The following is a 22897-nucleotide window of genomic DNA, read 5'->3' as shown; positions in this document are numbered from 1 at the left end:
TTTTTCAACATTACTTTTGCTATTTGACGTCTGGTTCCATACAAATTTTAAAATTATTTGCTCTAGCTCTGTGATTTATTATTTTTTTTCAATGGACCACAAGTTAGCATAATTATTTAGATGAGATGTAAATTTATAAGACAATATTTTCACTATTTTCTGGCCATTATTAGTCATTTCATTTCAGGATTTTACTGAAAGTGATTTTTTCCTAACAGAGAGCAGGTGGTCAAGAGAATGAGAAGGCAAATCACAGACTGGGAGAAAATATTTGTAAAATATTTTACAGTCCTGATAAAGAACTGTTATCTAAGATATACAAAGAATCCTTAAAACTCAACAATAAGAAAATGAACAACCTGGAAGGGGGTGGGTTGGGGCTGGCTCAGTTCCCAGAGAACGTGACTCTTGATCTTGGGGGTCATGAGTTTGAGCTCCACACGGGGTGTAGGGATTACTTACATAAAACTTAAAAAAAAAGTTAAAAAGAGCATGAACAACCCAAATAAAAAATGGGCTAAAGATTTTAACAGATACCTCTCTCACCAAAGAGGACCTACAATTGGCAAATGCGATGCTCAACATCGTAGGTCAGCAGGGAACTGCAAAGAACAGTAAGTTACCACTACACAGATATTAAGATGGCTAAAACTCAACCTAGTCCTTATTCACTCCGAGCTAGTGAGTCACTTCAAAAGGGTAAAAATATACCCTTTTGCACCCTCGGAAGTTATCCAAAGGGTGAAGCCTGACTTCTGCAGGTACACTCAATATCTGAAAGAAGGGGGCGTGGTGTCTTCAGCCTAGTGCGCAAGTCCGATTGTAAAAGCAGTTAAGCCTGCCCCTAGCGCCTGATTAAAATATTTAACTCCAGCTGTAGGAGATTCTCCCCCAACTCTCCTGTATTGACTTATTTATGATAAATCCATACGTTTTTATTAATTTTTGAGACACAAATTTCTCCCCGAGCCATCTTATTTCAATTGAGCATGTATTCATACCGAAGTGCCTTTTGTCCCCAGCCCATTGTGAGCCCTCAATAAAGTTTGCCGCTTAGAACAAGGACATAACTTTTGCTAAAACAAAACAAAATAAAACAAAAACAACCCCTAAACCAAATCATTCCACTTCACAGGATGCTTGGGGAAAGGAATGGAGTTTATTATATTTGTGGGGTTTTTTTTTTTTTCCTCAGGCACTTCAATAGTTGCCTATTTTCCTGGGGGCGGTGCCGCTTGTGGACCCGATGGACCCCGGCGAGGCCGCCATTTTGGAGTCTTCCCTAAGGAGCTTCTACCGGCTTTTCGCGCCGCTGCCGCCGCTGCCAGCGGCCTTGCCGGGCAGGATGAATGTGATAGACCACGTGCGAGACATGGCGGCCGCGGGGCTGCACTCTAACGTGCGGCTCCTCAGCAGCTTGTTACTTACAATGAGTAATAACAACCCGTGAGTTGAGGCGGGGAGCGGCCTGGGGCTGAGGAGAAAGTGGCTCCGGTTTGGGAGCGGGGGCAGAGGGGGCCTGGGGACTGGCGGGAAGAGCGACCGCGGGCCTCTCCGCTGAGGCTTCGGGGTCAGCGAAGGCGTCGTCAGGCGGAGCCGTTCTGGGAACGCAAGTTGAGTTCACTTGGTCTCTGCGCTGTGCCAGACGCTGGGATGAGCTCCCTGAGGGAGATGTGGCGAGCGGCCGCTTCGAGAAATGGAAGGCGGAGGCTCTGAGGGCGAGCCTGGCTAGGGTTTCCCGAAAGTTGGGAGCGGCGGGTTTCCTGAGGCACCTGTCGCCCGGCAGAACGACTGTCACTTCGCTGGGCTGACTCCTCTCTTCCCGGCTCTTCCCCGAAGAACGTTTTCTCGCTCGCCGCCGCTCAGAAAGGCCCGGTCTTATACCTTCGTCCCCCATCTGAGATTGATCTTTTCCCCTTGAATGTGTCAGAAGGGTCCACTTTCTGGCCTCCAGAACCCCCGAAAACGGGAGACGCTGCTGGGTGGGAGTGGCGCCTTTTTAAGGACATGCAGTGCCCCTTTCTTGTTTTCAGAGCTGCGGTTTCTGGAGTCTTATGACGGATGCAGCACAGGGCTCTTTCCAGCCTCGAGTGCGCGTTGCCCCCCCCCCCCCCCCCCCGCTTTAATTCCCCCATTGTACTTAAAACTCTCTCCCGTGACCTCCGAGGCCAAACATTTTTCTCCCCGACCTCCTCTCCTGTCCTCTGCTCACTGTGCTTCAGCCTTGCGGGCTTTTCTTTCTGTCACTTGAACACACCAAGCTCAGTTCTCAACTCAGGGCTTTGCATTTGCTGCTCCGCTTGCAGTCCTCACCTCAGAGAGCTGTGTCCTCCGTCAGGTTCCAGCTCAAGACATCCCTCCTAGAGAACAGCTTCTGTAACCATCAGAATTGCCCCTTACCCTCACTACTCCATCCCTTTGTCCTGTTTTATATTCTGCGCCCCTCTTTTTTTTTTTTTTTTTAATTGATGAAGGTCAGAAGGTGTTTTCCTAGCTTCAGGGAGGTCAGTTTAAATTCTGACCTTTAGCGTTTATTATTAAATTTCATACTGAATTGGCAGTATACACAGTAAAAAATTCAAACAGTACAGAAGAGGTATGCAGATAACCTAATTTACAGAAACATGGGCTAAGCTTAGTGGATTAAACTGCTTCTAATTATCCTGTGACATCTGCAGGAACCAAGAGTAATGACTAACTGGTGCATAAATTCCCATGAAGGAAAGTGTGCCTTGCCCAGTCACTCAAAACCAACTGCAAGGCTGCAGAATAAACACAAGGCTGAAAGAGACCAGGGCTCCCTCGCTGTCAACACTAAGTGGATGGTGGTGAAATGATGGGTCTCACGTAGCAAGGTCCAGAAGCACACTCATGGAAATAAAATAGAGGAGCTGCATTACAGGCGCTTAACAGGCTTTTCCTTTCTGACCTAGACAGCTTCTAGAGCAGGCCAAACGCAAATGGGTCCACCCTGAGTAGAAAATTCAGTTACGCCACTCAGAAGTAGACTGTGGTGGGTCAGACTGAAGACTTTAGAATCAGAAGGACCAAAGTCCAGACATCATGGCTTCTCACGGAGTGTGTGAATTTGGGCAGTTTTACCTCCCTGAGGTTGTACATACTTCCTTAGCACATTCAACAAACATGTGAGTGCTCACTGCACAAAAGCACTATACTGACCTCCTTAGGTGTTAAGGGTGATTAGAATACAGATCTTAAAAGTTCTCACCACAAGACCTCACTCCATCGTTTCCATTCACCACAGGCAACAACGATTAACAGTCTCGTGTGTCATTCCAAAGATGATGTATAGGTGTATAAGTAGGCATATGTGTTACAATATATAAATATCTGAATGCTTTGAGTGTAGCAGTATTTTCTATTAAATCTTATTTCTCAGTATATATATAGATTCTCAGAGTTGGAAGAGATCTTAACTAGCTGGACTATACCTTTTAGTCCTTGAATTTCCTTTGTAATTTTATATCCAGTGTTCAGCGTACCTGTCCTTTTTTTCTTTAAGATTGAAAAAATTAAGATAAACTTGACATACTATTAGATGCATCCTTTTAAAGCATACATTTCTGTGTTCTTTTTTTTTTAAGTTTATTTTTGAGAGAGGGAAAGCACAAGTGGAGGAGGGGCAGAGAGAGAGAAGGAGAGAGGGTCCCAAGCAGGCTCCACACTGTCAGTGCAGGGGCCCCAATGTGGGGCTCTATCTCACCACCTTGGGATCATGACTTGAGCCAAAAAAAAAAAAAAAAAAAAGTTGGACGCTTAACTGATTGAACCACCCAAGGGCTCCCTTGGTTTTAAATCTATTCACAGAGTTGTACAACCATCACCACTGTCTATCCCAAACTTTCATTATCCCCAAAAGAAACCCCATATTCTATTAGTAATCACCCCTGGTCCCACTTTCTCCAGCCCCTGGCAGCTACTAATCTCTGGTATCTATTGTTGAGTATCCTTCATTTGTTGACAAATTAACTGTTTACACAGTTGACTGTGACTGTTCTTTCATTTTAAACAGCTATAGCTTTACTCGTCAAAGAAAAATGTGTAAATTCTTCTTGTCAGGAATGGTGGGGAGGTGGAATTGGCGATTAAAAATGTTTCCCATTAAGAATGGTGGCCAGCTTCTAGGCAATTATTATGCTTGTGAGGAATGTTCAACATTAGTGAAAAAGTTTTGAAACATCTTGGTTCTTTTACACTGATCCTTGAATCCCTGTGACTTAAGATAAAAATTCTAGTGTTAGTAGAAGTTTACTTTTGTATTAAAAAAAAAAACACAAAAAACTTCATCAAATAAGGCTAATCCTCTTTCTATCCTACCCTGTCCCATTGGCTTATTCTATTCTATTCTGTTCTATTCTCATACTTCGGTATTTTAGTATTCCTATCTTCTTCAGTATTTGAAGAGTTTTCAGTTCCTTTGAAACCTCTTTTTGTTCAGCACTTTCCTGAAAAGGTTTCAAAGTGGTGAGGTTTCTCTTTTCCAAGTTGTTCAACCCTTCCTGGTAGTATTTGTTAAGTCATTGTGATTTTTCTCCTTTTGTCTATATTATGCTAAAAACCGGTGTTAATATAAGAAAGTATGGATATATATATCAGATTGTTAAGTTAAGAGGACTTGGGGTAAGGAAGGGGAGGAAAAAATGTATAACATTTCTCTTTGTATATGTGTGTATTACTGTATTCGATTTAGAGGTATCATTGCTTTTTTAGTAAATAAAGGAGAAAAACATTAAAATAGAGCAATTTAAAGCAGTTTCCTGGATGTGCTGACCATATTAGCGTAGAGTGCGACTCTCATGCCTCTCATTTTAAGGACTAGCATTTATGATATGTTGACTTTTTTGTAAACTGTCCTTATACAAGGCTTTATGCTAGGCTTATGTGGACACTAAGGAGGGTGTTCTGTCTAACATTTCAAAATAACCCATGTAGGGGGTATTTTCTTTGTTTTCCAGTGAGTTATTCTCCCCATCCCAGAAGTACCAGCTCTTGGTGTATCACGCAGATTCTCTCTTTCATGATAAAGAATATCGGAATGCTGTGAGTAAGTATACCATGGCTTTGCAGCAGAAGAAAGCCCTAAGTAAAACTTCAAAAGTGAGACCTTCAACTGGCAATTCTGCATCTACTCCGCAAAGTCAGGTAAATGGAGATGGAAGTGTGAATTTTTTTTTTTTTTTTTTTTTTTGAGGGTGAGAGACTGAAAGAATTTACAAGACTGTGGACTAGATGTAGAGGAGGGGAAAATAAAAAATAGTTTTAAAGGAGAGCTGACTAGAGAAACAAAGATGAGAAACCACATAGATGCAAGAATGCGAAATTCACTCTGGATGAATCTAAAAATGGAATTAAACATGAATTATATGGGTTCACCGAGGTTCTGCATTGTTCCTCCCTTTTATACAAACAGAACTCAAAATCCATTGTTTTTATAAGTTTAATTAAAGTACAACTTTTAAAATGTAACTCAGGTATTAGGATTGCAAGAACCTAGGGAAATTTATGGGAAATACTAAGAATTCCTGCCAGTTTTGGTTGCCTGATAATTAAATAAATGAAGGGGAGAATTGTAATTTCACACAGTCTTCTGATTTGATGGAGATATCCAATTACCAGAAATTAACTCTAATAGTAGACTCCAGAAGATTTACAGGGTGTATAACTAAGGCTGCTTATTGCAGCATTATTTTTAATGGTAAGAAACTGAAAGCAAGTGTTCATCAGTGGAGTCTAGTTAAATTAGCGCATAGCCATAAGATGGGATATGATGAACTGTTACTGAAATGAAAAATGAGATAGAGGTACATGTGCTGATTTGAAAAGAACTGCACATAATAGTAAGGAAAATAAGATTTGTAGAAGTCTGTTCTGTTTGTTTAAAGGGGATGGATTGTAGATACATAAATATATCTTCGTATATGCCGTATATATATATAAATGCTGAAAATCGATGTTAATATAAGAAAGTATGGATATGTATCAGATATATATCTGATATATATTATATATAAACATATGTTGTATATGCATTATGTATGAAGGATTTTGTGTGTAGAAGGAAAGAAATTTAACACTGGAAAGCTTTAGGGAGAGGGGAATTTTTACTTTGCAATTTGACCCTCTTTTAAGTTTAAATTATACATGCAACTTACACTGAAAAGTAATGTCAGTAGGATGAACTGGGTGTGAAATTATAAGTCATGTTTTTTCTGCTTTGTATTTTTCCACATTTTGAAAAAAGACAAATTAATGTAGTTTCCCTTTTTTTTTTTAAAGCCTCTATATCTTCATCTTGTTTTTTTTTTCTTTATGTAAAACCTTTGATTTTTGTTATTAAAGAGCTGATTGCCAGGATTTTCTCTATTTTCTTTTTATTTTATTTATTTATTTTTTAAATAATCTCTATACCCAGTGTGAGACTTAAACTCACAGTCCTGAGATGAAGAGTTGCACACTCCACTGACTGAGCCAACCAGGCACCCCAGGATTTTCTCTGTTTTCTGACACTGAATGGAAATCATGTATATTATCCACACAGGGTCACTCATAGAAGTAGCTAACTTTTTGAGCATTCAGTATGCCAAGCACCATGCTAAACCTTTCATATTAATTAAATGCACTTAATCTTTAAGGAATTTTTTTTACCTCACATTTTAATTTTTTTAAGTTTTTGTTTTAATTCCAGTTAGTTAACATACAGTGTTGTATTAGTTTCAGATATACAATATAGTAATTCACCACTTCCATACCTCACCCTGTGCTCATCACAACTAGTGTACTCCTTAATCCCCATCACCTATTTAACCTATCCCCTTAGCCTCTCCCCTCTGGTAACCATCAGTTTGTTTTCTGTAATTAATCTTTAAGGAATTTTTCAAAAATTAAGATCTATTTCACTTCCCAGAATTAACAGTTCACTGGGTTGTAGTATATTCACAAAATTGTGCAACTGTCATCACTTTAATTCCAGAACATTTTCATCACCCTAGGAAATTTGCAAGCCTTTTATCTCTTTTACCTCTTTAGCCTCTGGGAATCACTAACCTTTTTCTGTCTCTATGGATTTACCTATTCTGAACATTGCATATGAATAGAATCATACAATATGTAACCTTTTGTGTCTGGTTTCTTTTACTTGAGCATAATATTTTTAGATTTGACCCATGTTATGGCATGAATCGGTTCTTTGTTCTTTTTTATTGCTGAATAATATTCCATTGTGTGGATATGCCATAACTATTCGTTAGTTGATGGACATTTATGTTATTTCCACTTCTTGTCTATCAGTAATGTTTATATAAACATTTATGTGCAGGTTTTTGTGTGAACATAGGTTTTCGGTTCTCTTGGCTGGATGTGTAGGGGCAGAATTGCTGGGTCATATGGTAACTCTATATTTAATGTTTTGAGGAACTGCCTTACTGTTGAAGTAATATTTTGAAGAAATGTTTTCATTGCCTCTTAGTGTCTTCCATCTGAAATTGAAGTGAAATACAAAATGGCTGAATGTTATACAATGCTAAAACAAGATAAGGATGCCATTGCTATTCTTGATGGGATTCCTTCAAGACAAAGAACTCCCAAAGTAAGTTGAATTGACAATTTGGTATATATTCTTCTCCTACCCAGTCCTTCCAACCCATTTCCTCCATGTTTTCTCCATGCATTAGGGAGTCCATCTGAATATTTTACTCTTGACTCACTTTGTTCCCCTGAAAATGGAGTAGATGAGGTTCAGAGAGATAGAAGAATTACTTTCTTATGAAACTCTGAAAATTCGTCTGATGAAAATGATAGCTGGAGAATATTACAAGTGCTCATTCTTTGGTATTTCTTACCATTGGAAATAATTTGTAAACACTTCCAGGTGGCAACAGTACTTTTTTAAGAATCTCATGTTTTGCATTCTGTAGGTGCCCCCATTTGATTATATGAATGAGTTTATTAATCCCTTTGGTTTCAAGATCCAGGACTACAAGATCTTTATTTGTGTGTGAGATACATATTTGTGTTTGAATTGGTAACATATCAGTAGAACACCTTCAACTGAAATCAAAAGATCTTGTCTGAGTTTAGGGCATACAAGCTGTGAAGTGTGTAGTATGAACTTGGGCAAGTTACCAATTTGAACTTCACTTTTTTTTTCTTATGTATAAAATGAGGTTAATAATACTTTGCTAACTTTAAGTTCCTTTATGAAAGAATACTTTTTAAAGTACTATACTGTAAGGAGTATTATATTGGGCATCTTTGATTACTGGTTTTTTTTTGAAGTCCAGTTTAGAGGAACAGTGAGAATCTTTGCTTTTAGTATTGAATTCACATCAGTGGTTAATATTCTACCATGTATTCTCATGTCACCTGCCTTCCTCACTTCACTGAAGAACTGTTCTGTGCACCTTGTGCTTAATGATAAAGAATTTTATATGTAAGATGCCTGTGTACTTCCTCCTGCCCTTAGAAAAGGAATCTAAGCGGTGGTGTAGTGTTTTTTCTCCTAAGTGTCGGCTGAGTTTTAAAAGTAACCAATCAAACTTGATTAGAACATGTGTAAGCATCTCCTCATTGAAGATTTATGTACTATTTTCTGAGTTTTTTAAAACTAAGTGATTTTCCCAGTTTATTTTACGGTACTGGCTGCTATTAAAAATATTTGGAAACATGTTTTAGAATAACCTGTCTCATAATAAGCTTGGGTACTATATGCTGAATTTTTTTCTGATATCCTATGAAAGTCTTACCCCAAGAATAATTTTTTTTGCCTATGTGAGGAGTGTCTTTCTTTTGGAAGATGCCATTTTGATTATAAACTTTGAATGATACCTGTTCTTTATCTTATTGGAAATGTACCATAATTTCCTCCTTAATGACTTGAGGGTGGGGACATTTTTTGAAAATGAGTAATGGCAAATAAGCTCAGCTTTGTGGTATCTAACACTTTGGTATTTAAAGCCACCATTTTAAGAGGGACTAAAGGAATCCACATTTGTTAGGAGTACATATCCTTCATTCTGTAGAGCTGTTGTAGCCAGGAACAAGCAAAGATGTATGCCTCAAACATAAACCTATAATATTTACAGTTTTTCTTTCTTGTCCGTTAGGGAGTTAACTGGCTTCTCAGTCTGTGTAAAGGACAAGGAAGTGAGTCAAAATACGTCTAAATGAACGTCTGTTAATGTATGGTAAACGCCACCACACATTTCTTCACTTTTTAAAGGAAAATTCCAGTGTGAGATTATTATAGCTTGGTAAATCTTCAACTTTTAAAAGTAAACCTATCAACATACAATTTCTCACTCAGTTTTTAGAAAATGATGACTGCTTGTGTTTATGGCGTGTGGCTTTGTGATGTTCCCAAGTAAGGATCTGCTTTAAAAAGGATTGACTTTCTCATAGGTAGTACTCAAAACTCGTACTTTTGAAGTGACAGGTAGTTTAAAGGGAATTTTAATATTTGTTGAGACAGATGATGTGTGGGTCATAGTTTGTTAATAACAAGCAGTCAAGAAAGGATCTTAAATTTAACCTTTTATTCTTTTCAAGTATTGACACCAATACTGGAGTTTTCCTTTAAGTATTTTCTTTTGCATTTTCAACATAGCCTAAAATGGAAAAGCTGAGGCCAAATAAAGTTTTATTTCTGGTATTTCATTATTTCATTGTTTGAATCATCAGTATGGATTAATGCCATACTAGATTGTTTTATACACTGTAAGTCATAATTGGAACAGATGTTCTTCATCTTCAGAGCCACTCTTTTGAGTAAATATCTGGCATACCAGGCTACAAATAACTGAAGAGATTGGGGATTGATTGGCTTTTTTTCTTTTGTGTGTTCATGTTGACTGCTTCCTTAGGTTAATGACCTGGCAAAAATTGCTGTGTTTAAGATCTATTAATTTCAAATTGGAATGTTCTCTTTTTCTCCCTGTAGTATTAAGATCATTTACTTTTCCCTGTAACTTCTACATTCTTTGGAACTTTTAGGTTTTCTCAAATTTTCCTTGTTGCATTTTTAAGGTTATTTTAATAGAGCTTTACTGAGTTACATATTTGAATTGTGCTAAAAATGCATTTATTGGATTTAAGTGATGTAGCTAACCTTTGGATCATTGTCACTTCTAGAAGTCAGTCAGAGTTTGACTTCTCTAGCATTACTTGGAAGAGTCAGATAGTCAGATAGGTCCAAGCTTTAAGCGTTAGAAAGGCAAACAGTCTAGCTTCTAGAATAATTGTCAGAAGCCAAGTATGTAACTCTGTATCTGTCATTTCCTTTTGGGGGAAAATTCATCTGGTCTTTCTTAACAAGCTGTGTTAAGAATTCCTCTCTTTCTTATGCCTCAATATAATTGCATTTAAAGTATGTAAACTTGAGCACTTCTAGGTAGTTCATCTTCTAAAGATCAAGAAAGAATCAAGGTAATTAGATTTCTGTAACATTTCTCAAATATATATTACTCCTATTTCCAGGGGGCAGTATCTTTGGTCTAGATATTACTGGACCTTTTGTTTGGGTAAGTGAGAGGAATTTGACTTTCCTCTTAGAAATGGGAGGACCTAGGAAAAGCAAAGGTAGTAATTTCCTCTTTGGTTTAAAGAATGGGATTGGTCTTTGTTTATTTCCACTGAGCTATGGGTAGATTTTCCAGTAAAAAGTAGAATAGTAGCTGGTAATAAAAAATCAGGACTTAATTGGTGGTGAGATACTTTCTTTGCAATGTACGCTTATCTTACTGTCTTGTGTTTTTGTTTGTTACAGATAAACATGATGCTGGCAAATCTATACAAGAAGGCTGGTCAGGAGCGCCCTTCAGTCACCAGCTATAAAGAAGTGCTGAGGCAGTGCCCATTAGCCCTCGATGCCATTCTAGGTACAGATTATTCTCAGCTTATTTCTATGTAGTGTTTACTCTCTGAGATGTTAGTTCTCAGTCTTGGCTATACATTAGAATTTTCCCATGCCTAACTTCCAGAGAGTGATCCAGTAGATTATTATTGTCATGTATTTTTCACACATCAAGAAATATTAAGTTATGGTTGTTTTGCCATCTGCATCTTGCTCAGAATAGGGAAAGGGCACCTTGTAGTCCATGGAAAGGGTACTTATTGCTTCTTGCATTGCAGAAGAGGAGAGCTGTGCCTCACTTTATTTCTCCTGTTTTCTGTTGGATTAGGTTTGCTGTCCCTTTCTGTAAAAGGCGCAGAGGTGGCATCGATGACAATGAATGTGATCCAGACTGTGCCTAACTTGGATTGGCTCTCTGTGTGGATCAAAGCATATGCTTTTGTGCACACTGGTGACAACTCGAGAGCAATCAATACCATTTGGTGAGAGACACAAAGTTAATTCAGTTTTCTTGAGGCCCTTTGCTTGTATGGAGATCTGATGTATCTAAATTAGCAAAATAGAGATAGGAGATGCTTATCTCTTGGTGTCGTAGCCTATTGTCTTCAGGCTTTCTTAGTCTCTTAACGTACTTAATGGTCCTAAAAGTAAGAATCCCTCCTGTGAGGACCTGTTAAATGTAAACTTTGACCAAGTTCAGCTCTGTATTTGCAAAAGTGGTAACCCTTGTAAAGCAGATTGTGTTAGTGTGTCATGCTTGAACCTGGATGAACATCTTCTTTGGACATCCCAGGAGCATAAATTGCAGCATCTGACCTGGGTTGTTTCTGTAGAACTGGGATTTTCTTTCTAGTCAAGTAAAGTCCTGGGACAAGAGACTGGGTCTTGTGTTATATGAAGTAATTTGGTTGAGTAGTAAGTAGCAGTCACTTGTGAATGACATTACATTTAACACCATGTTGTCCTCTGAAAACCTGCAACCAAAAAGTTCTTTCTAGGTAATGAGAGATTTCTGTTCATTCTGAATATTGGCTTTCTTACCCTATGTAATATTCTTTAAATCATAAACTCAGAATGAGAAAATATAGTGAATATGGTTTGTTTTAAAAGTTTTTATTATGAAATATATATACACAAAAGAGAATAGTACCTATATTGCCTGTCACCCAGATTCAGCAACTAAGAGGATTCATAATAGATGTTAAGGGTCAATGTTTAATATTTTGAAGTTCACTAGAGAAAAAGTCCTTATTGCGAGATAACGTGGACCTGCTGGGAAGCTTAGCAGATTTGTACTTCAGAGCTGGAGACAATAAAAACTCTGTCCTCAAGTTTGAACAGGCACAGATGTTGGATCCTTATCTGATAAAAGGTAAGTAATTCTTGAGGCAGGGTGAAAGTACCTGTAGAGGGGAGGATCAGGAAAGAAAGGGAGAAAATATAGCATGATCTTCTGATACTAGTTTTCATATAAATATTTTGTGGAACTTATTGCAGTAGCCTTTTACCTTTTTAGAGGTCCTGACACATGTCTGTAACACTTGAGTAATTCCATTTTGAGCAGTTGTTTTTGCTTGAATTCAAGTTTCTCCAGACAGATCATTATTTGGCTCTTTTTCTTTTGGGAGAGGTGATATCCCTTCCTTATGATTTGTAAATTTATGGTGTGCCTGACTGGGAATTTGGATGGCATCCCCAAAACCGTAATATCCTTTTAGGGAATGTAGCTTCACTGTGTCCTTATTATAGTTAAAAGGCAGTAAGTGAATAGACATTAAGGAAGGGATGAGATGATTAAAGGAAGTGATTAGGAATGAACAACAAAAAAATCATTGATCTGAAAGATTATAGCTGAAGGAGTGAGCCATAGGGACTTCCAAAGGGTGAGTGTCCAGTGACTGGCAGCAAGTGATGGGTAGTGGGAAATAATGTCTGATAGATAGGCTGAAATCTGCTTGTAAAGTCCCAAAAGAGGCCATCAGAAAAATAATGGCCTGGTGACAATAGTTAGTTCTGTAGACTCTTAAGCCATGAAAACAACAGAGCAGGGAGATGAGGAAACAGATCCAGAAAGATGAATTCATTTGCCTAAGGTCTCCCTTCTGTCCAGTGCTTATTTCTCTCCTCAGAGCTGCCTGTGCCCATGATGAAAATGGTGTGTTAGAAATACTAGTCTGGCATTAGTTGACAGCTTGGAGTTGAAACCTCAGGCCCGAGTTTGGGGGTCAGCAGGAGTGTTGCAGTGATCTTGTCATGAGAGGCATTTTCCTTGGAGTCTGAAGGGATAACAAGGGATGAGGGGGGTGGTGGGAGGAGCTAGGTGACAGCAAGCATGCTACCCTTTTTATAGAACGTGAGTGAGAATAAGCAGGGAGTGGGGTGATCTTAAATCAACTGGACTCCAGAAAGAACTAGATGCTTTTTCTGGAATAGGCTAACTTTTTCTGAGACCCACTGGCATATTCAGTGTATACTCTTCACTATGCTTAGGCGTCTTGGAGAAGAGAACTTAATGCTTTTTTTGGGCCTTTTCTGGATATGAGTTTGGATAGCTATATATCATGCCACCGGTTGTAGGGATGAACAGTTCCCGAAAATAATTGGCTTTCAAGTTGTGAGGTGTAGTTCCTTTACTCCTTTGCTTTTTTGCTAGCTATTTATTTATTTATTTAGAGTGAGTGGGGAGTGGGGGGAGGGAGGGAAGGGCAGAGAGGGAGAGGGAATTCCAAGCAGGCTCTGCACCATCAGCACAGAGCCTGATGTGGAGCTCGAACTCATGAACCATGAGATCATGACCTGAGCTGGAATCAAAAGTTGGACACTTACCGATTGAGCCACGCAGGTGCCCCTCTACTCCTTTGCTTTTTACATTTTTTGGATGTGTCTTGTCTTTTTAATAGTCATGTTGTAGGAAACTGGGAATGCTGGTGGGAGGAGCTCATGATTGTGGAAAGGGCTCAGACCGAGCCAGAGCTGGGGCCTCAGTGGGGACTCTGATGAAGGCTGCTGCTCATTTATAAAGGACTTCTGCCTGCTTTTTCTTCAACGTTTTTTTTTTTTTTTTTTTTTTTTTTATTTATTTTTTTGGGACAGAGAGAGACAGAGCATGAACGGGGGAGGGGCAGAGAGAGAGGGAGACACAGAATCGGAAACAGACTCCAGGCTCCGAGCCATCAGCCCATAGCCTGACGCGGGGCTCGAACTCACGGACCGCGAGATCGTGACCTGGCTGAAGTCGGACGCTTAACCGACTGCGCCACCCAGGCGCCCCCTTCTGCCTGCTTTTTAAAAAAGCCTCTTCCTTTCTAGGAATGGATGTATATGGCTACCTCCTGGCAAGAGAAGGGCGGCTAGAGGATGTGGAGAACCTTGGCTGCCGCCTTTTTAATATTTCTGATCAGCATGCAGAACCCTGGGTAGTCTCTGGGTATGTTTATGCATTCTCTTTTCTTTCCAGGTTTCAGTACATCCTTTAGGAAATTGTGGTGCCTCCCAAATAGAATATAGGTTGAAAACACAGATTAAGAGATAATCAGACTTAGATTTAGATCAAGGCCTTTGACGTTGGATATATTAGTTACCTGTCTGAATCTCTTTTCTCATTTGGAAAATGAGGATTTTCATGGGGCAGGTATCAACTGAGACAGTGCATCATGCTTAGCACTGGAAGCCATCAGTGAACAGGCTAAGAGCTGCTGCTTTGTTATTTACTATGGCTTTATAAGTTCTCTAAATATCTCTCACCTGATAACATATCCAGACATCAGGTTCTTTTCCATAATTTTTCCTTCCATATCAAGATTTCTTCTTAAAAATAAATATTTAGGATTGCCTGAGTGGCTCGGTTGAACGTCTGACTCTTGATTTAGGCCCGTGACATGATCTCAGAGTGGCGAGATGAAGTCCTGTGTCAGCTTCCACACTCAGCGTGGATCCTGCTTAAGTTATTCTCTCTCTCTGTCAAATATAAATAAATGAAATACAGAAAATGGGTTTTTTGGTACCCCCTCTCCCCTCAGTATCTTAGGTTAAACCTGTAATGGTTTGCAATAAGGATCAGGTAGCATGCCTTCTGTTTGGTTTTTAGATGAAGTTTCTTTACCATTTTCTTTTAGGTAATTTTTTTTTTTTCTTTCCCTCCAGGTGTCATAGCTTCTATAGCAAACGTTACTCTCGGGCCCTCTATTTAGGAGCCAAGGCCATTCAGCTGAATAGTAATAGCGTTCAAGCTTTGCTACTTAAGGGAGCAGCACTTAGAAACATGGGCAGAGTCCAAGAAGCAATAATCCACTTTCGGGAGGCTATACGGCTTGCACCTTGTCGCTTAGATTGTTATGAAGGTAAGATGAAAGCTATAGATAAATAGTGTGTGGCATCAACTTGGATGGAAGGTTTTGTTAGGCCAGCAGTTCCCAAACCCTGTTGTATGTTAGAGTTCTCTGGGGGTACATTTTAAAATCCTGATGCCAGGTCACTCCACTATAGTCTAAATCAGAATATTGTGGTTGTGCGATAGGCACAGTATTTTTTTGATGATCCCAGGTAATGCCAACATGCACGTAAGTTTGGGAATCACTGCATTAGGCATTTATTAGGCATTTTAGAAATCATTTAGGATTTTCACTTGAACTTTAGAATTTTTTTCTCATTCTTTTTTTCTGGTTTTTGGTGAGGGTGTAGTTGGGGTAGGTTTTTTTGTCCTATTTCTGATTGTTTCTCAAACATGGCCCACTCCTCAATGTGAATCTCTGTGCTGGCAGTATGCTAGAGTGCTTGGTTGTGTCTTATTTTTTAACAGTTCTCTTACCTCAAGCCAGAAATATTACTCATGGGGTAACTCCATATCCATATGACAGTGTCGGTTGTGGGAACTAGTCTGTTCATTGTGACCTCCTGAGTGGACACGATCAGGGTCAAACTTTGTTTTGTTATGTGCTATTTTAAGTACATGTGAACTGACCCTAGGAGTTAAAAGGAGCTGTGCCAGCTTCAGCAACGTTTGGTGACTGAGTCACAGATGTTAAAATAGATCTTACAAGATGCAGTTCCTCCAAAAGCATATTTTTATAAGAATTTAAAAATAAACCCAGGAGTCTAGGAGTGACTTGTTCTTAACAGGAAGATGAGTTTCAGATTTGAGAAAGAAAATTTGGAAGTTGGGGTAAAGAACAAATCTGGTTAGATATTCAGAGAGCTTTGCCTATTGTGGATTTGTTCTTAAAGTGTCCCCAGTAAATCAGGCTTTTGGTTCCAGTTTAAATTTTTGATCCTGAAACTGTAACTTCCCAAGCCTCTCAGCTGCTTTTGTCACGCTAGTTCCTTTCTGCTGCATGCCTGTTTCACAAGAGCCTAGGAATGCAGTTGAATAACGAACTCCACAATATTTGGACAGAGGATAGTTAGAGTCACTGGGGGTGGAGGACCTTCTGCAGGCCAGCTTCGTGGTCTCCCTGCACTCAAGCTACCATTTGGAGTTTTGAATCAGGATGACATTATGCTGTCCAGTGCTTCTTGCAACCTCCAGCTGAGCTTCCTTTATTGGCAGAGGCACTGGATTAGTGAAGTGCATTCTTTCCATTTCCTTCTGAAGTTCCAGTGGGGGCTTTAGCAGGGAAATAAAACTACTCAATACATAGTTGAAAGAGCCGTATTCGGAATCCAACACATTGACCCGAAGAGTTAGGTAATTTCTGTTAAGTAACCATAGTGTGTGGTAGAATGTGCATGCACAAATATTATAAATGCTGCTGGGGTGGAGGAGTATGCAGAGAAAATCTGCCAGGGATGTGTGGGTTTGGAGTTTAAGCTGTTTTTCTGTTTTGATGAGTGCTTTGTGTCAAAAAGCACTTCCTCTGTTCTCAAGTTCTTGGCAAGAAGAGTTGAGAGTTGACTCTGCTTGAAGTGTCCCCATAGGGCATCTTGTTGTGGGTATGATAAGAGGCAGGAGCTGCCAGTCTTGATTTGATGTATTTGGCCCATCTGATTAAGTATTTTCCATCTAGGTTAGGGAAACGTTCAGCAAATGTCTTTTGAGATAGCTTTTATGTTTTAAATGAAAAGTTGTCCTTCTCTTTAGGTTGCTCCCTAAGTCTGTTAGTAGAAAACTTGCCAAACTTGTAGTTTTGTAGAACTGGATTTCACTTGGAACTTAGGAGCTCTTCCATGTAAGCCTAGGACTAAAGGTGACTGAAGACAGCTGGAAATCAATAGTTCATTAAGGGGCAGTAGAACCTTGGGTTTTGTTGTCAGCACCATCTCTGTTTCAAGTAATGATTAGGGTCACGTTTGTTCCTCTATCATTCAGCTGGGCTGCCTACATGCTTCAGTTTACTTACGTGTGTTTCCTTCGCTAACTAAAGGTGCCTTTGCAGTGCATGCAGCCTTTTTCCATATCCCTCAAGTGCTCTGGGGAAGAGCACTTATTCCATCTAGACTACTCTCCAGTCTGATCTCATCATCAGAGTTTTCCCCTGGCCTGCCCTTTGTCTGAAACTTTGAAGGTTTACAATCTGGAAGGCTGTCAGAGTGGAAGCATTGCTTGGAATGGTAATGTGGTTGAGCTTTCTGTGTTTTATTTTTTCAGGTCTCATTGAATGTTACTTAGCTTCCAACAGTATTCGTGAAGCAATGGTAATGGCTAACAACGTTTACAAAACTCTAGGAGCAAATGCACAGACCCTTACCCTTTTAGCCACTGTTTGTCTTGAAGACCCAGTGACACAGGAGAAAGCCAAAACTTTATTAGATAAAGCCCTGACCCAAAGGCCGGATTACATTAAGGCTGTGGTGAAAAAAGCAGAACTACTTAGTAAGTGTATCTTATTTACTTCCCTTTTGTCATTAATTATATAAAACCTGATCTCATTGGATTTCCTGGTCCCAGCTGGTTACAGATGACCAGTCAGGTGTGTGCCTTTTTACAGTAGGTTTGAGTCCATACAACCAAATGTAGCTGGCTTAAACTGGCCTGGATTGGCAGTGACTGACTTTTTGAGTGGCTCAAACCAGCTATACTTGGTTGGTACCTGTTCAGCTTACTTTGATCTGGTTTTGGTTGTCCTGAACTAGTTTGGGCTGAATATAACTGGTTTTAGCCAGCTTGAACTGTTTTGACCCATCTGGATTTGCTTATGACTTCCTTTTAGCTTTGGTTGTTTTAGTCCTAATTTATGATAAAGTCCTGGGTTTGGGCTAGTTTGGCAAATAAAATGCATTTTGGCTTTTTATTTGAACTTAGGTTAAGAGTATATTTTTCAAAATCAGAACTCAGGCTGTACATTTCCTAATAGAAGAGGAATTCATATGAGCTTGTTCTTATTTCCTGCCACACCACTGTTCTCTTAAGGACATCTACAAATAGACTGTTGGATTATAATCATTGTTGTGGTTTTGTGTATATGATTTGAGATGGGAGTATATTTTCAAAACGTTGTGTAAGTAGGAAAATGAGGGTCTTTTTCTTTTCAGGCAGAGAACAGAAATATGAAGATGGAATTGCTTTGCTGAGGAATGCACTAGCTAATCAGAGTGACTGTGTCCTGCATCGGATCCTAGGAGATTTCCTTGTAGCTGTCAATGAGTATCAGGAAGCAATGGACCAATATAGTATAGCACTAAGGTAGGCACTTAGCCTCCCATGGGGGGGAAGGTCAATGAGGGGTAGAAGAGGCAGGGAACTATGTAACAGGAGTTCTGGAAACACACACACTTTTGTGCCCATGGTTGAAAACAGAGTAATGATAGTAATGGTAGAAGAGTTATTTGTGAGTTCATAACTTCTAAAAAAAATAATAATAATTTCATAAAGTATATTAGCAACATTAAAGAACTGTTTCACTCCTAACCAGCCCACACCACTATATCATCAGTTTTCATTTGTGTAGATCATCTTCCTGGCCTCACCCATGCATAAACGTATTTTTATAGGATATATGTAGTTATATATTTTATATTCTGCTTTTTCAAATCAAAGTATTGTAAGTACTTTCCCATGTTTCTACTGTAGTAGTTAAGAACTTAAGCTCTGAAGTTTGAATACTACCTTCACAACACCTGTTATATTGGGCAAGTTACTAACAGATTTCCTTGTCTATATCTACCTTATTAGGTATTAAATGATTAAATGAGGATTAAATTATTATTCCATGTAAAGCTCTTAGTGCTGTGCCTGGTACATAGTAAATACTAAATAAATAGTGGTATTCTTACTGTTTAACATAGAAGTGATTTCTTTGAGGGTTGTCTCCGTGTCTATAAAGTTATGGTGAAGGCCTGTCTTTAATCGAGTCTGATCACATCCATTTACTTGTTCAGCAGTTGAGCACCATGCATGTGCCTGGCATCTCAGTAACCACTGGGTATGCTGTGATTCCGGGAGCTCTCGGTCTCAGGCGTGCAGACTGATCGATGCCACGTGCTAAGTGCTTTCATAGCAGTCTCTAGAAGGCAAGGTGGGAGCCCATAGGGCTGGGAGCCCTGGGTGTGGGTGAGAGCTGTATGGAAGTTTTCAGGGAAGAGGTAACAAATCAATCTACAGTTATGTAAGTAGGAACAGGACTCATTAGAGGTGGGATTTGCTAGAGATTGGACACCCGCTGGCCTTGATGGTAACCACAAAGGCAAGAGGAAGAATTGCTTAGAAGTCAAATAAATGTTCTGGAGCCTCTGAACTTTGGGGGTTTGGGCATGTGTAATGACTCAGCTGCTAAACTCGAATGCTTGGGTAGGGGGGTAGCTTTGGGTCCTGGGGTCTAACTTGGGAGTTGACAAATCTGTTCCATGGTAAGCATGATGATTTGATTGACTACTGAAATGCTGATATGGTTAATTATGTCAGAAGAATGTGAAACACCTTAACTCAACAGAAAAATAAGTATTTTTTTTGTAACTTTGTAGCCTAAAAATCTGATACTGTTAAGAAATTACATTTGAATTTTTCTGTTAATGGTGGTTTGCTGCTTTTTCATTTGTGTTATCTAGTATCTTCCTCTAGCAGAATGCTGGGCTAATAATGTTTAAGAAATACATGGAGAAAAACTGAAATTAAGAATTCTAAAAATTAGGACAAGACGCCTTTTTTCACTTCTAGTGGTGGACTCCCTCGATCCTGCCTGTGGAACCACAGTTGTTTGGAGAGGCCAGGCATTAGCAGTTTCTCTGTGACTGGGTGGTCATTTCACTGCCGTGCCAGGGAGATGACACATCAGCCAGCAAGAAGCAAGGCAGAGATTCAGGCCTCTCCTTTGTTTTGTTGTCCCCTAGTTTGGACCCCAATGACCAGAAGTCTCTAGAGGGGATGCAGAAGATGGAGAAGGAGGAGAGTCCCACGGATGCCACTCAGGAGGAGGATGTGGACGACATGGAAGGGAGTGGGGAAGAAGGGGACCTGGAGGGCAGCGACAGTGAGGCGGCCCAGTGGGCTGACCAGGAGCAGTGGTTCGGCATGCAGTGAGGCAGGCGGCAGCTCTGTGGCCACACTGGCCTGCCCTGCTCTGAGCACTTCCGTGGACTGAAGGAGCCCGGAGGAGCCCGCTCTCTGGGAGGACATTGATTCCGCATGTAATTGCAGCAGGGGTCTCTGCCCCTCGCTCCGTATTTCTAGTAGTGAATTCATTTTTAAAAACTGAGCCTGACCAACCTTCCATCTATCTCTGTCCTCCCCTGCTCCAGCCAGGGAGGATCGAGTGAGCTCTCTGGGAGGCCTGCAGATGTGCCAGGGCTTCTGGGACAGAGTGCTTTTTATATAACTAATTTCTAAATCTGAAAGCTTGAGGAATAGACAGTGTTTTGTCTGTGACATTGTGGGTGAGTTTAAAGGAGTGACTTGTCACCCAGAGCAAAAGTGTCCTCTCCCATGTCAGACAGCAGCATGGGCTGGCCCTTTCAGAGCGGGTTTCCTGTCCCGGAAATCATCATCCTGAGCTGTCCAAACTTCCCTAGTAACCTTGCTTCCTTCTGCAATGTTAGTAATGCCTTAAGCTGACAGTTGCTATTTTGCAGAACAATTTTCCTATTTGCTAATCTGGTAACTTGCCTATGAGCCTGGGCCGGATCTGAGAAACAGGTGTGACCTAGAGCATGACCAGAGGCACACCTGGGGTAATTAACTAATAAAACTGTTTTTTGTACAGTAATGGTGTTGGGTTGATCAGAATGGAAGCCCTTTATAGATTCTTACTTTTTTTGGTCTCTCACAATGCATTGATTCAGCCCCAGAATTATTTGCCATAAATACACTCCCTTTCTTCCCAGAGTTTTGGGAGCCAGGAGGATTGGTAACTTCAGGTAACATTGAGCTAATTCATCTATTTGCATTTTTGATTGGTTAAATTCCCCCGGGGGGTGAGTCTTTGGCCTGTTTTAGACTGGTTCCTCCCAGTTCTGTCAGAAGCACTAAAGTCTGTGTATGGTTTCAGCATTCTGTCACGGGGTCAGCAGGGGGCGCGTTCCCTGGGCTTGGTGCTGGGAGAGTTCGCCTACCGTCTTCCCCTTGTTTCTTCAGATGCAGTGCTTTTCACTATATCCTTAACTTGGAGGCGAAGGTGGGGAGAATGGCACAGCTAACCCCAAATTCTCACTAAAACAAAATTATTCAAAGGTGGTACAATAGGTGATTTTGATGTAAATGGAAAGTTCTGTCTTAAAGTGTAAAAACCATGGACATGTACGGTAGTTGAGGAGCTCAGAACATCTGATAACTATAAGGGCAAAAAAAGTTACTGTTCAAGTATCTTTCAGTATGAGACTTAAAGCCTGGGCAGCACCATTTGATCAAGCAGTTTCTAAAGAGCCCAGCCAGCAGTTGGGGTCGTTCCAGGTGAGCATACTGCCCCGAGAAGGCACTGCGTACTGGCCTCAGTGCTTGCTCTGGATGTAGCTTCTTGGCCTTCGCCTTGCCTCCTAACAGCTGTTAACCAGTCTGTGCGTTGGAAGAAAAGGTGAAACATCTTTGCCATTCCCCTGGCTAGGGGAAGAAGCCTGGCCACATCCAGCCTACATGTTTCTGCATGTCAGGCTTGTCACTGTTCCCTCTGAGGTTCCCATGGGGTCAGGAGGTGCCTCAGAGCCCAGGCCCTGCACATTACCTTCTGTCAGCCCCAGCATGTTCCTCTCCCCTTTCTTGGGCTGGCCCTCAGCTCTTCTAGGAGCCCCTGGATCATCCCCAGCACCTCCATCCCACCAGCACCCTGGGCTGGATCCCTCCAATCCTTCCCAACTACAGCTCCAGCAGTTCTACCCTGACCATGTCAGTGTCACAACCAGGTTAGAAGAGGCGACTGAAGCTACATTTTGAGAGCACCTGATGTGGGATTGGTTCACATCAAAGAATGGGAGGAGTGTGACTTGAAGATCTCACCTGGCATTGCTGCTATCACTTGGTCTCACAAAAAAATCTTACGAGGGCAGGGAGCTCCATGAAGCAGGGACAGAATCAGGCTGCCCAGTGCTCTGGTTGTCCCATTGAGCCACCTTCCAGGAGATGAAGCATCTTGACAAGTGATGGCCTCCCAACTGCTTACAGTCACCAGAGATATTCTGGTGTCTGGAGTTTCACATACCATTATGAGGAGAGGGATGTTTTAACTGATCCTGTCTTTTAGCCCAACCACTTGCAGCTTGATCATAGCACTGGTTTGGAGTAAGGCTACATTCTAAAAGTCCCTGCTGTCCCGCTGTCAGAGCTGCAGGTCAGGAGCCAAGTAGTTAGGTTCCTTGGTGTGGGCTCCCATATCTTCTGGGCTGAGGACTCAATAAGCCCACAAGGAGTTGAGTACGGTGCCCATTGTGTATCACGTTATCATTACTAGGGTAAATGCCAGACTGCCAGTCTTCCCCTCAGGAATTGGGGGCTGATGGGATCACTCCAGAGCCTTCTTGCCTTTTTCTCCTGGAGGTCCCTCAGCTAAGTGGAGAGGCAGGGTCCTAAGGAAGGGTGCTCCCTGCCCTCTGGCTTGGGTTCTCACACTCTGAACTCTTGCTATGTGCCAGGGACCTGGCAGATCTGGTTAATGTCAGGAGCTTCTCAGGAGC

The 22897-nt window shown here is 40.7% G+C and overlaps 1 protein-coding gene across 2 annotated transcripts; it reads left to right on the top strand.

Annotated features, from left to right (window-relative positions):
- Positions 1-1241: 1241 nt before the first annotated feature.
- Positions 1242-21020, top strand: ANAPC7 (anaphase promoting complex subunit 7). 2 transcript variants are annotated; one of them, XM_060612253.3, is made up of 11 exons: positions 1242-1446; positions 4977-5163; positions 7487-7606; positions 10781-10892; positions 11196-11349; positions 12097-12239; positions 14177-14294; positions 15011-15207; positions 17451-17675; positions 18335-18485; positions 20129-21020. In XM_060612253.3, exons 1-11 carry the CDS (start codon positions 1247-1249, stop codon positions 20316-20318), a joined length of 1797 nt encoding a protein of 598 aa, XP_060468236.1. In that variant the 5' UTR covers positions 1242-1246; the 3' UTR covers positions 20319-21020. The 2 variants fall into 2 exon arrangements, with proteins under 2 accessions (XP_060468236.1, XP_060468239.1); XM_060612256.3 differs by lacking the exons at positions 1242-1446; positions 4977-5163; positions 7487-7606 and adding an exon at positions 8741-9269.
- Positions 21021-22897: the final 1877 nt, after the last annotated feature.

Source organism: Panthera onca, chromosome D3 (genome assembly GCF_046562875.1).
Source record: "Panthera onca isolate mPanOnc1 chromosome D3, mPanOnc1 haplotype 2, whole genome shotgun sequence".
Classification (NCBI taxonomy): Eukaryota; Metazoa; Chordata; class Mammalia; order Carnivora; family Felidae; genus Panthera; species Panthera onca.
The sequence above is the reverse complement of the archived record's forward strand: the minus strand, read 5'-3'. Positions and strand labels throughout refer to the sequence as shown.